The 12,378-nt window shown below is 37.7% G+C and overlaps 1 protein-coding gene across 5 annotated transcripts in view; it reads right to left on the bottom strand.

Moving 5' to 3' along the window:
- Positions 1-12,378, bottom strand: part of NELL1 (neural EGFL like 1) — a 281,122-nt gene that overhangs the window by 17,087 nt on the left and 251,657 nt on the right. For 2 of the 5 annotated variants that reach the window (XM_079310083.1, XM_079310085.1), the window contains one exon: positions 2,536-2,676. The exons of 2 other annotated variants lie outside the window; for them this stretch is intronic. In XM_079310083.1, the coding sequence (XP_079166209.1) occupies positions 2,536-2,676 (141 nt within the window). The remainder of the gene's footprint in view (positions 1-2,535; positions 2,677-12,378) is intronic. One more of the 5 variants, XM_079310084.1, reaches the window with a different exon arrangement.

The raw sequence follows: 12,378 nt of genomic DNA, 5'->3' as shown, positions 1-12,378 counted from the left end.
TCAGCTCCATAATATACATCCCTACATAAAAATGGAGGGAAAAGCGGTTAACCAATATGTACATAAATGTATCCAACAAAAACACCTGGCTGCCTGGGCTTTGGGCAATCTAACAAAGATTAGTACTCCCTCCCACTGTCTTCTGATCTTCTTTTCTTTATTATTATTATTATTATTATTATTATTATTATTATTATTATTATTATTATTATTATTAGCAGCAGCAGCAGCAGCAGCAGCAGCAGCAGCAGCAGTATTTATTGTTATTATTTTGTAGGAAAGTGTTTAATCTTATTTTACTTATGTTTTTAGCCTATTTATTATTCTCCAAGTTTGTCCTTCAGGGACGAAGAAGAAATGTTTCAAAACACACTGAAAAACCATGGCTCATACCCACCTCGTGCACACAAATTCAGTATACAATATACGAGGAAAAATACTGTTTCTAAGCAGATGAACCCTCTTTTATCTGAAACAGAGTGAAAGATACTGATTCTGACTCTAAACACTCCACCATGCAAACAAGCTCTGATATGTGATGTATTAGATAGAATATGCAGTGTTCTTTCTCTGTTGTTTTACCCAATTCTTAGTTGCATTTTATAATAAACACTATGGTTTGAAATTTATCATATTGGTTAGCAGAATCTTCCAAACAATTTTAATTATTTTATTTCATTATACTGGTGACGCAAACTGGTTTATTTCTCTTGCTCATTGGTACCCTGCAGCAGATGGTTCAGAGAAGCTATTTCATTAAAATAAACCCACTAATTTCACATTCTGTTTACAACTTGCATATGGCAAGATGAGCACCTCACCTCACAAACTTCCAGCATGCTGTGCAGGTCAAAATGAGGGCAGCGTGTTTCATGAAATGTTATTTCTCCAGTCTCTATCAGAACACAGAGCATCTGGGGCTGTGCCCAACCCTTCAACAGTGATTCAGTGCAAGCAATACTGACCTTTCCAGCAGTTGAGCCTACCTTGGGGTCATCCACAGTCTTGCCTATGTGTCTGTCTTCTCCTGACAACAGCTTGGCACTTGATCTTCTGCTTCCCAAATCAGTTACAGGAGGTATGAGGGATGGGGCTCCCCATGTGAGTGGTACAAGTAGGCACCAGAAATGGTAAAAATGCCTCTTACCCCCAGTTGCCTCAGAGTTTTTTGAAGGTTATGTTGTGTTGCTTTGGCTTCTCATAAAGAAGGTATTTTCAACATTGCTCCACATTTTACAACATTCAAAAAAACCAGAGGAGCACTCTTAACATTTGAGAATTCATTTAGAAATACACAACTTTAATCTATTTTATCTATGGAATTATGAAAGGCTGTAAAATTTGCCATTTTTTACACAGTCACCCTCTGAAAAAGTTCACTGCTGTGATTTTACTGAGCTCCCCATCAGCTTAGGACAATGTGTAAAAAGCTAACTTAGCTGGACATTCTACAAAATATTAATTTGAAAATCATGATACTACCTTATCCCAAGGACTTCTAATAGTCAGAATTCATAAAAGATAGGAACATTTGTTACAAGTAAATTTATATATTTTTGTTACAAATTGCTATTTTAATTATAGACTTTAAATCATAGAAAACACACTTTGAAATTATGGACATGACAAATGATATTTACAGCATTAAAAAAATACAAAAGAAGGAGAAGAGCTTTTAAAGAAAACTCATATAACTGACTAGAGATGAAGTAACTGAAATTCCAAAGAAAGGATGTAACACTAGGAGCCAGTTGATTTGTTTCTCTACAGAAGTTAAAATGGAGTCCCTTCTAAACAGTTTTAAACTCACCTGATAAAATACCACACAGAAATTATGTATAAGGCAAATAAGTGAAAAGGTGGAAAAACTGTAAGGTAAGGATAAGGCAAAATTACCATTTTCACCATGATTTTACTGCTGCTTAGTTGCTATAGTGGGACCCAGAGTCCTACAGCCAGTGAGGGCACACAGACTGCAGGAGTCAGCATTAACTCCTCATGGAGCCTCATCCTTTGTCCCCCTGTAGAAACAACCGACAAACTCCTCTGCACCCATTAAAAATCCCTCTCTGTTCATGCTCTTGGGACCTTATTCTGCAAATAGGGTGGATAGAGAATTTGATGTTATTTGCATAACTCTCTAAATAAAATTATGAAGATGCTGAAAAATGGAAAACAAGCAAACCAAAGCAGCACAGACATATCACAGATAGGTTCTTCTATTACTGTGTTGAAACCTGGAATTGGAAAACCACCTCTTCCCCTTTTGTGGCCAGTTTTGCTCCACAGCCAGCACACTTTGACTTCAGATTTCACAGCCCCTTGCTCTGACAAATGGATCTCCCTCCTGTGGGAATCCCTCAGGACCATGAGCTGCCAGGTCCAGCACCTGCATGGCTGGGGGTGCTGTCAGACAGGCATTTTTGGTGCACCCCATTCTGGCCTGAGACACAGCCACTGCTCAGGAACCCGACAGTCACTTGGGAACACCATGCACAAGGAAGGAATAAAAAGGCTCTACTGATCATTGCTTACCAACACAGGACTCCCCAGAAGGAGAATAGCTTCCATTGTCATGGAAACCGCTTCTGCACTCACAGTGGTACCACCCTGGGAGGTTAACACAGCGTGAATGGTTGTGACACTCAATGATCCCTTCTGCACACTCATCAATATCTGCCTCAGAGAAAAACACAAGCCAGCCAGGAAATTAATTTCCTTTGACACCAATACTGTAGGTTTGTTTTTAAAAAAAATCTTATTTTTTTGGAGTTTTTTTTAAAGATTTCCTTTAATAGATGGATCAAGGTTTATTACAGTTCCAAACAACAGACATTTAAAGTATGACTCAGATAATAACAATAAAAAATAACAATAATACATCATGTAATCTATTACAGGCAAGACATTCCTTTACACCATGATTTGGTGAAAATGCAAAGCAACGTGCATATTTTTTTTCCTTGTTTGGTTTTTTGTTTGTGTTGGGGATTTTTGTTTGCATTATTAACTCAGAAATTATACTTGTCTGTGCACTTAAAACGTTGCAGAACAGGTTGTCCACTGAAAAGGCAGTTTCAGCAATATTCCTGCTTTAAAAAACTGCATGTGCCAGGACACCTTGGAAAGAAAAAGCATTTTCTTCAGGATTTGTGTTTCCAGCATTCAACTGCAATATTGACAGCTATCTGGAACTGAAGGTGCTCAGAATACTTCACAAACACTAGTTAATCTCTTTTGTTTATATGATCACAATAAATACCTACTACAAGTGTAACAGCGTGTGACAAACTGAAAAAGCAGTTCACGTTTCAGCTGCAATAAAACATTTAGCTTGAAAAAAGTGAGGCAAATGACAGCAAGTCCATAGCAATGGAAAGATACAGCATGATGAATACCATGCTGAGTTTCAACAAATGTGCTGTTTTTTTAAAGGGGTTTCTCAAATTTCTGTAACACATTTAATAGAGACTTCATAATTGCCAGTAACCTTGGCTAATCATGGCTGGCACCTGGCTGCTTCTCCCCTTTGAGCATTTTCCAGCATATTTTGTAGGGTTGTAATTAAAATTAGCAAATTAATTATATGTTAACCTTGTGGTAATTTAAGAAGCCATTATATCTTCATTCCTCTATTCAGCTCTTGCTTTTTTTTCTTTTTTTTTTTTTTTTTTTTTTTTTTTTTTTTGTTTTGATTTTTGTTTTTTACATTTTTTTTTTTTTACCTTTTTAAAATTTTCTTTTATTTTTTTTTCAGCTGGGTAACTTATCAATTAAAGGAGACTCAAATTATTCCCAAATAATCACATTTTTACCCATTGAGATACTTTATTCTTGGCAAACTTAAGCTATGCATAAAATTGTGCACACCAAACCCAAAAATCTTGGTGAAAATAGGTTTGGAAACTACATTTAGCTCCACAAGCATTAAAGGCCAAATGTCTCATGATCCTTATGCAAGACTGAGTTAAGGTGATTAACTAACCACAGAATGTAACTTTCATCTCAATTTTCAGAATACATACACCAATATGGTTTCATGGACTGCACTGGAGTCATGTTGATGTATGTGGAAAGCGATTTGAATGAAAAATCCTTCAACACAATCCCATTTTCTTACATCTTACAAGCAATACCATAGAGAAGTTCGATTTTTCCTCATTTCACTAACAATATTTATTCTTGTTGAAATATGGCTGAGAAACCTAAAAAATGCCATTGTCCAAGATTCATGTTTGCACTCACTCAAGCATGAACTAAGTTATCTACATAACAGGCTCATAAACAGTATTTATTTCTAGCTTTATTCAGCTCCCATCTAACAATAAAGTAATTTTTTAAAATGCTTTAAGATCTGTCACTGCTGACACCTTTTCTGTACTTTGCACTTTGTGGAAGCTAATTTTAGTGTTAAAACACTGCACGAATCCAGCTGTCTATCAACGATGAGTGCTGCTTTCAAACTCAGACACTTTCAATCCATTACAGCAAATGGAATTTATAACCATGATCTTCTCACATGTCATGGCTGATGAAACAGGTTTAATCCTATTTGGAAAGTGAATGACTTTGCTACTGCAGGTCAATTGCAAATGTATCCTTCTTCTTTCTTACCTTCCTTTCTTTCCCAGAGTTGGATTGGAGAATGTTTCTGTTTAAAGACTGTTTCCTTATGTCAGTCCTGTACTGGACTTCTATCTGTTCAATTTTACATTTTTAATTTACAAAATTAATAAAGTGTTCCCAAAGTTCATTTCTAAACTTAAACCCTTTCAAAAGTACATAATTTAGGCTCATGGCAAATGACACTAACTAGCAGGCTGCTTTTCAGAAAGCCTGTCTGCCAGGGTACCAAGACTAAGCAGCACTTTACTCAATGGAAGAAAAGCCATTAGGTTATGTCTCTACGTTATGTCAAAAAGTAAAATAATACACAGAACTCGTTCAGGACTAGATGACTTTACTGTGGCAGTGCTATACCTGTTACAGCCTTTGTTCCCTGATGTCTAGTGAGACACCAACCAATTTCTTCAACCAGCAGAGCTAGGAAAAAAAGACTTGCTTTCATTTTTACAGATTCTTCCTTTACTTCCTTGATCTCCTTAAACAAGTGGAGCTGTGCCAGCATTGTCTACCCATGCTGGGGGCAGTGGGCAAAGGACAAGAGAAGCTATGTGAGCTTTTTGGGAAAATCTGCCATGACAGACACTACTGGTATGGAAGCAACCAGCAAAAATTTTTCAAGCTCTATTTCCTACCACTACCTCTTCTCTTCAGGAAAGTTCAGCACTCCTTGCTCCCCAGCCCAGCTTTCTCCTACATGCAGGTGCTGGATACAGGCTGGGAGGATGGTGCAGGAAGGAGAATGGGGAAGCAATTCTCCCTCTGCTTCTGCAGCAGGTTAGGACAGCTTTGGCAGCACATCAGCAGCAGCACCATGTGATGTGATGTGCATGAAGAGCGATATCAATAAGGAAAACCCTTTACAGCATCTCTGTTTTTCCAACACCTTACTGTTTCTCGAAATGGTGCACATAAACACTAAAAGAGTTTGAAATACCACGATAAGCTCTGTAAGCTTCTCCTATGGTCTTGTGCATTGTTTATAGCATGTGTATAAATACAGGTCTGGAGGAATAGGAAAATATTGTGGTTGTTTTAGAAATTGAGATTTAGGATGCCCAGAATACGAAGGGGTAAAAGCAAATAACAGTTTTATAAAATGTTATGTCATATACCATTACATTATTTAGTTCATTTAATAGATCATCCTGGACATCCTATGTCTACTCAAAACACTTTTTTGAGCATTTCTTCTGTACAGAAAAATGCTTATATACATAAGAGCCAGTTCAGGGAATTAGAATCAATTCACTTTCTCTTCATCACTGCTTTTCCATCTTTAGATACTAGCACCATATTTGCATACTTGCCTCAAGATAAAAGTCTTTCTATCCAAGTCTGGTTTGGGGTTTTGCTATAGATTTTGAGTTAGTTACACACTGTATTTGTGTGTTTTGTGGGCTTACCAGAATGTGCTATACGTAGTTTCTTCTGAAAGTTATGTTAAGCTGAAATGAAAGTGTATAATTCTGATCTGTGAGTGAAAACAGTGTAGAAATTCCAATCTTTTTCAAAGGAGCACATTAAAACCTGATCAGAAATTCTGTCACCTCACAAAGGCCAGAAGAAACAGCTGGTGTGCATCTTCTGGCTGTGTTCCCATGCTGTAGGTGTTGCTTGCCCTCAGTGCTCCTGGCAGCAGGAGGGGCAGTTCTGTAAGGGCTTTCTGCATGTCTTTGTTAGTATCTAGACGTCTAAATCTGAGTGCTTGTGAGAAACTGCCAATTTAATGTCTCCTTGGGAAGAGAAAAGTTTCAAAATCTTAACTTTCCTCTGTAGTCTCTGGTTAAACATCTGTGTTACTTTGCATTAAGGGTAGTATTTTTCATTTCTTGCTCTAATACTACATAAGACATGGCTGCTCTCACCACTGTGACACTACTTTTGTAGGTTTTTTCATTCAAGCCTTGTTATAACCCTCATGTAAAAGCCATTGTACAAACCCTCCTGTTGCCTGCTTTTACCCCACTCAGTCATTGAACTGCCATTAGCAGAGAGCTGTTAATGGACCTCACAACACTCCACTTCAGTGACTTTGTAAATGCTCATAAATGGAACATTTTTGTATTGGAGAATAAAGGCACCAGTTGGTTTCATATAAGCTCTTAGAGGATATTAATCCTGTCCTTTAAGGACAGGTCTGTACTTTTTACTTTTAGCAGCTTCTTGCATTATTCATAAAGGTATTTGTGCAAACAAGATAAATAGGATAATTTATCTCAAAATAAGACACAATAGCTTCAGAACCCTGTGAAAAAGTAAAATTAAAATAATTCAATCTTTTCTTATGCCCCATCACATTTAAGTCACTGTATGATAACACTAATAGGAAAACTGTTCAGTGTCATGTAACAGCTAGCAATCTACAGTTTAATGAGACAGAAGAGTTTTATTGTAGAAGTGTCTATTCATCAAATCATTATTGTATTCTTTTTCACACACAAAAAATATACATTCTTTAGTTTCCACTGACTAGAAGACTTACAAGCAGGAAAAGCGGAAGGATCACAGAAAGGTCTCAAGCCTCCTGAATTAAAATTGTACCTTGAAAGCTGACTCCATTGCTTCCAGAGCATTTCAGCTTTGTTTTCCACATTGTAGAATTTTTCTTCACATAAAAACACCAGAAAAATGCACCCAGGCAACTCAGACATTAGTTATATTTAAAATACAGCCTCCTCTCATCTCCTACTCCAGCCTAAGCCTCACTTCCAGAAGTCAGAGACAGCAAGAAAGAGATGGCACTGACAGCACTATGCAAACAGTGTCCCTGCTGCAAAGGATTCATTCAACTATTTCAAATAAACCCTGAAAGCAAGGACAGCTACTTTGGATGAGAATAGATGAAAAAAAAATCCTTTTTTTCTCTAAAAAATTCCAACAAACCCTCCCATCTGCCTGCCTCTACAGTTTTACATAAACTCATACAAAGGCTGAATTTTATCCTTTGTTATTAACCCTTATTTTTTTAATGTAATTAAATCTCTATATAAGCTCAGACAGTATACTACAAGAGGGGTCTGCCTGTATTTTTAAACATATGCAATAAAAAGTAGAAATACAGTGCCAGCAGCCACCCTAAAAGTCTGCTACATTCTCCCATCCTTTAGGAGAGGCTAAAACACTGACCTTGTCACAGGTTTGCAACCCAGCATGCCTGGAATATCAAGGATACAGCTGGTACTGCAATTTAGCTGTTAAACAAATGGTAACTTAGAGAACACAGATAACTCTCTAATTAACTTACATTTGAATAATGACTAGTGGCTGTTGCTCAGCCTCATGGGGCCACATCATTCTTAAGACAACAGAGATATTAAAAACCAGGAAGGTCAGAAAAGACATCTGTCTGAGAACTATCTACTGGCATTTTTAATAATCAATTTTTAGTTTCATAGCTTTAAGTATCTCAGGTGATGAAGATTGCCCCTACCTCTGCCTGAAGCCAGCAGCAAGCTTTGGAATAACTGCTCAGGAAATTTTTCCTTGACATTTAGCCTCCTTTTTAACTACATTCATTTTTACTCATTAGGAGATTCTGGGCAAACAGCTAACACCAAATAATGTATTCCTCTCTTCAGTAGTCATGGCTGTTTTCACAGACAGATTTTAATTGCATTATATTTACACTGGCCTTTGCAGTTCCTTCTTGGGCAGGAATAGTTTTTTGCCTGTAGAAATGGTATGGGCTTTGGTCCATTTTCCTATTTTGAGGACAGAGTGGTAAATCATAAAATTTTAAATTTGCTAGACAGTGAATCAAACTCACGTTCATGAATAATCATACTCAAACAAACAGTTTAATAGGACTATATGGCTTTCAGGGATGAAATGTGTGTCCACCATCCTTTATAATTAAAGAACCACTGTAATGTATTTTATTGTATCATTTTGGACTGATATAAGGATTTTTTAATCATTTGAAACTCATGTGCAAATTCAGAATGATGAGCTCACCAAGAATAAATGGAATTAAACCAATATCAGATTAATAACACAGACTAGTTGTACCAGAATTTTTAAATATTAATTATTTTAATATATAACATCTAATTAATTGAAATTAATTTTAGCACTTTATATACAGTCCAAAGATGATGTCTTTATAATTTTAGTGCATGTCTCTCTCATCCCCTCATAATCATTGATTTCCATGCTAAATATACAGCACACTTGGTGTATGTAACTGAAAGATCCTGGATCATTCAAATAAATCTCACTTCACATGACTGGAGTTGGAATAATTTTTTCTTCTTGTATTTAAAAATTACTGGGTGACGTAGGACATGAGAACTGGAAAGAGAGCTTTCAGTAGAAAGCCTGGCAGGGTAAAGAACTATTTTGTACTTGAAAATAGGAATATTTCAGTATTGCATTTGAGTTTCCATAGCAAACAGGATTTTAATTATCACTCCACCACAATTAGTGGGTTAAGTATCTACCTGAGGCAGAGACTTTCTGTCAAATTTGAGGCTGATGGTCAAAATGTGTCTCAAACTACACCATCTTGAAAACAGCAGGGCTACTAGCCCAGCATTTAATGTATTCCAGCTGTGGAACAATAGTGCCAATCATGAACAATGTAGCTGGTTTGAAGATGGGCATGGGGAACACACAGGTCAAAAGAACCTGTTTGCCAACTCCAGCCATTACTGAACTAATGACACTGAACTTCAGGACAGAAGTTCAGCTCATTGCCTACTAGCACCTTTTACCTGCTGGCAGTATCCCACAGTTCTCCATGAATGTCCTTACTCATTTTTACATTATGCTGTTCCTAAACATACCAGAGCATTTTGTCAGGACTCCAAATTTAGTATTTTTCTACCTATTTAGGAACAGTGTGGGTCTTCATGCTACAGTTACCCATGTGAATCACTCTGGTAGCATTTCTGCAGAGAAACTGAACTGCAGACCACTAGTAAATCATGGGCATCATGATCTAATTTATATAGTATATATTTATTGGCAGAGAGATATAATGTGCAACTAATGGGTGAGATAAATAAGGCAGAGAGAGATACAGAGAACTTTCCAAAGCTGTCCAAAGCCAAATTGTGAGAAACTTCTCAATTTGTAATGCCAGTCCACTGTCCTGCCATTTTGGTCCCCATTCTCTATTCCTTATAAAAATATTCTCAAACAACCAGGTAGAGGCAAACCTCTGCTACCTTCATGATTTGTGAACACAAGATTTATTTTTTAAGAATGTTCAGCATCTTCATCCATGATTGCTAATTCAATTAAATGGTGATACTGGAGTTGCATATATTATATATATTTTATATATATAATATTAGATATGCATACTAGAATAAAATGAAAACCAAGGTCAATAGGAGAGGTCTGTTGTGTCAATGGAGCTCTCAGCACACAGAGGTATTCTTCTACACAGCCAGCATTATATACATTTTTAAAAAGAAAGTTCAAATCCATTCCTAAAGGAAAATACTTTCACATATACAGCTGCTTTAAGCCTATTGAAAGCATAACTGCTGTAAATTCTGATTAATTCAATTTACAATGACTGGCAAAACCATACTAAAAACTTACTACAGACTACACAATTACATTTCAGAAAATCTGCATGGCAAAATACACTAAGTATCTCATTAAAAGACTAATACATCAATGAGGATAAGAATTCCTTTTGGCAAGCGAAGAGCACAAAATTTAAGAATAATCACCGAAAGGGAACAGATGTTACGACAAAACAGCTGATGGGTGCCAGTCAACTGAAACACAGCTTGGCACAAAAGGAACTGGGGGTCCTGGTGGACACCAAGTTGAAAATGAATCAGAAAGATGACCCTTGTGTGAAGAAGGTGGATGATGCTTTCAGATGCATTACATAAAGTATTGCCAGCAGGGTGAGGGAGGTGATCCTTCTCACTGCCCAGCTGGTGAGGCCACACCTGAAGTACTGAACCCAGTTCTGACCTCCCCAGCACAAGAGAGAGATGGAACAGCAGTGAAGAGACCAGCCTTGGAACATGAGGATGAGTGAGGGATGGGACATCTCTCCCAGGAGGAAAGGCTGAGAGAGCTGGGCCTGTTTAGCATGGAGAGAAGGCTCAAAGAAGATCCTACAGACACATACAAATACCCAAAGGGAAAATGCCAAGAGGATGGAGCCAGGCTCTTCTCAGCAGTGAGAAGACCAAGTGAGAAGACCAAGGCCCATGGGCACAAACTGAAACACAGCAGGGCCCACCTGAACATCAGGAAACACCCCTGAAGTGTGAGGCTGCCCAGGGAAGCTGTGGAGTCTCCATCCTTGGAGATATTGAAAAGCCATATGGACATGGTCCTGGGAAACTGGCTGCAGGTGACAAGGTGACAAGGTGACTCCCAGAGGCCCCTTCCAACCTCAGCCATTCTGTCAGTCTCTGATTCTGCCTCAGAAGGAATGCTCACTTGAATGAAAACTGATGAACTACACAGGCTGCAGATTGTAACATCAGAGCTACAAAAGATTAATGAAACCTCATATAAAAGAGGACACTGACTAACAGCATTCTCCACCCAACTTACCAACTGTCTGCACAAAAGAAATCATTCAGGTGACACTGGCTCTATGTATAAAAGCTTCATGGATGAGCTTCAGCATTATTACCCAGTGCCATCAAACTTCATGCACAATCTCCAGGTAAAATGCATAAGCAATGAATTGCTCCATCTAACAGTTGAAATGCCAAGTTTCAATATCGAAGAGTGATAGAAATAGTCTATTATATTATCTAGAACATCCCCTGACAGAGAAGACGTTCCCTTTCACAAATTCTTCAGTGATTTGCCCCAACCATTTCAGAACAACTTACATTATGAGTCCTCCCCCACTTCATTGAGAAGATTATATTGCAGCCCAGTAGTCCACAGTGTTAGGAAGTCCTTTTGATTAGTTTGAGCCCTTCTATAAATGAGTATATCAAAACAGCACTTGTCAAATCAATTTCACTGCTAACAGGAGGCAGCAGCTGATGAGAAAATAATAAAGAGCACATTTTCTTCACTGTGGCTGGGATGACTGTCAGTCATTCTCCTTAAAATTCCCATTTATATACTACTTGTATACCATTGTGCCAAAGGGCACAAGAAGCAAATCCAAATTACAGGTTTAGATTATAATAGTGTGCACGCCCTATAGCACCCCTGAGAATTTAATAATAATGAGAAATATTCTCAATTAGTTTTTTTAAATCTTGAACTGATTAACAGCTTCAGAAAAGCATTTTCATTCATACAGTAATAAATTCTCCCAAGGAAGCAAATCCCCAAACAAGCAGTATAAAATGAGCTCTTGAAATCATAAGCAGAATAATGTAAAGCTCTATGCATCCCTAATTAGGGATGAAAATGGTTCAGGAAGGGCTGATCAATAAAGTGCAAATGATAAAAATGCACACTTTTGGAGAATGTGTGAAAAGAGTTTCATAAAAAGATGAAATCTGTGGTGGGTCTTCCACACAGCACACTGAATTGCAACTGCTCTCATCAAGGGAAGATCCCCAGCCATCTTGGAATATATGTACTTATTTCTGATAGTAAGAAGGGTGCACAAAAAGACCCTAAAATAGACACCAAATAACAGAAGCCTGGAAGGGCTGCTTTAAGAAAAATCAAGACTCTTGCACCACTTTGCCTATCTCCTTGTGTTCATTATGCAAGTAAAAGTCATTCTCTATTTTGGTCTGCTTGAACTTTCTCCAGCCCCACCACCTTCCATCTGTTACCCCCCGCCCCCTCCACCAGTGC

This window comes from Erithacus rubecula (genome assembly GCF_903797595.1).
Source record: "Erithacus rubecula genome assembly, chromosome: 6".
Lineage (NCBI taxonomy): Eukaryota > Metazoa > Chordata > Aves > Passeriformes > Muscicapidae > Erithacus > Erithacus rubecula.
Note: the sequence above shows the minus strand (reverse complement) of the source record. Positions and strands in the feature narration are given on the sequence as shown.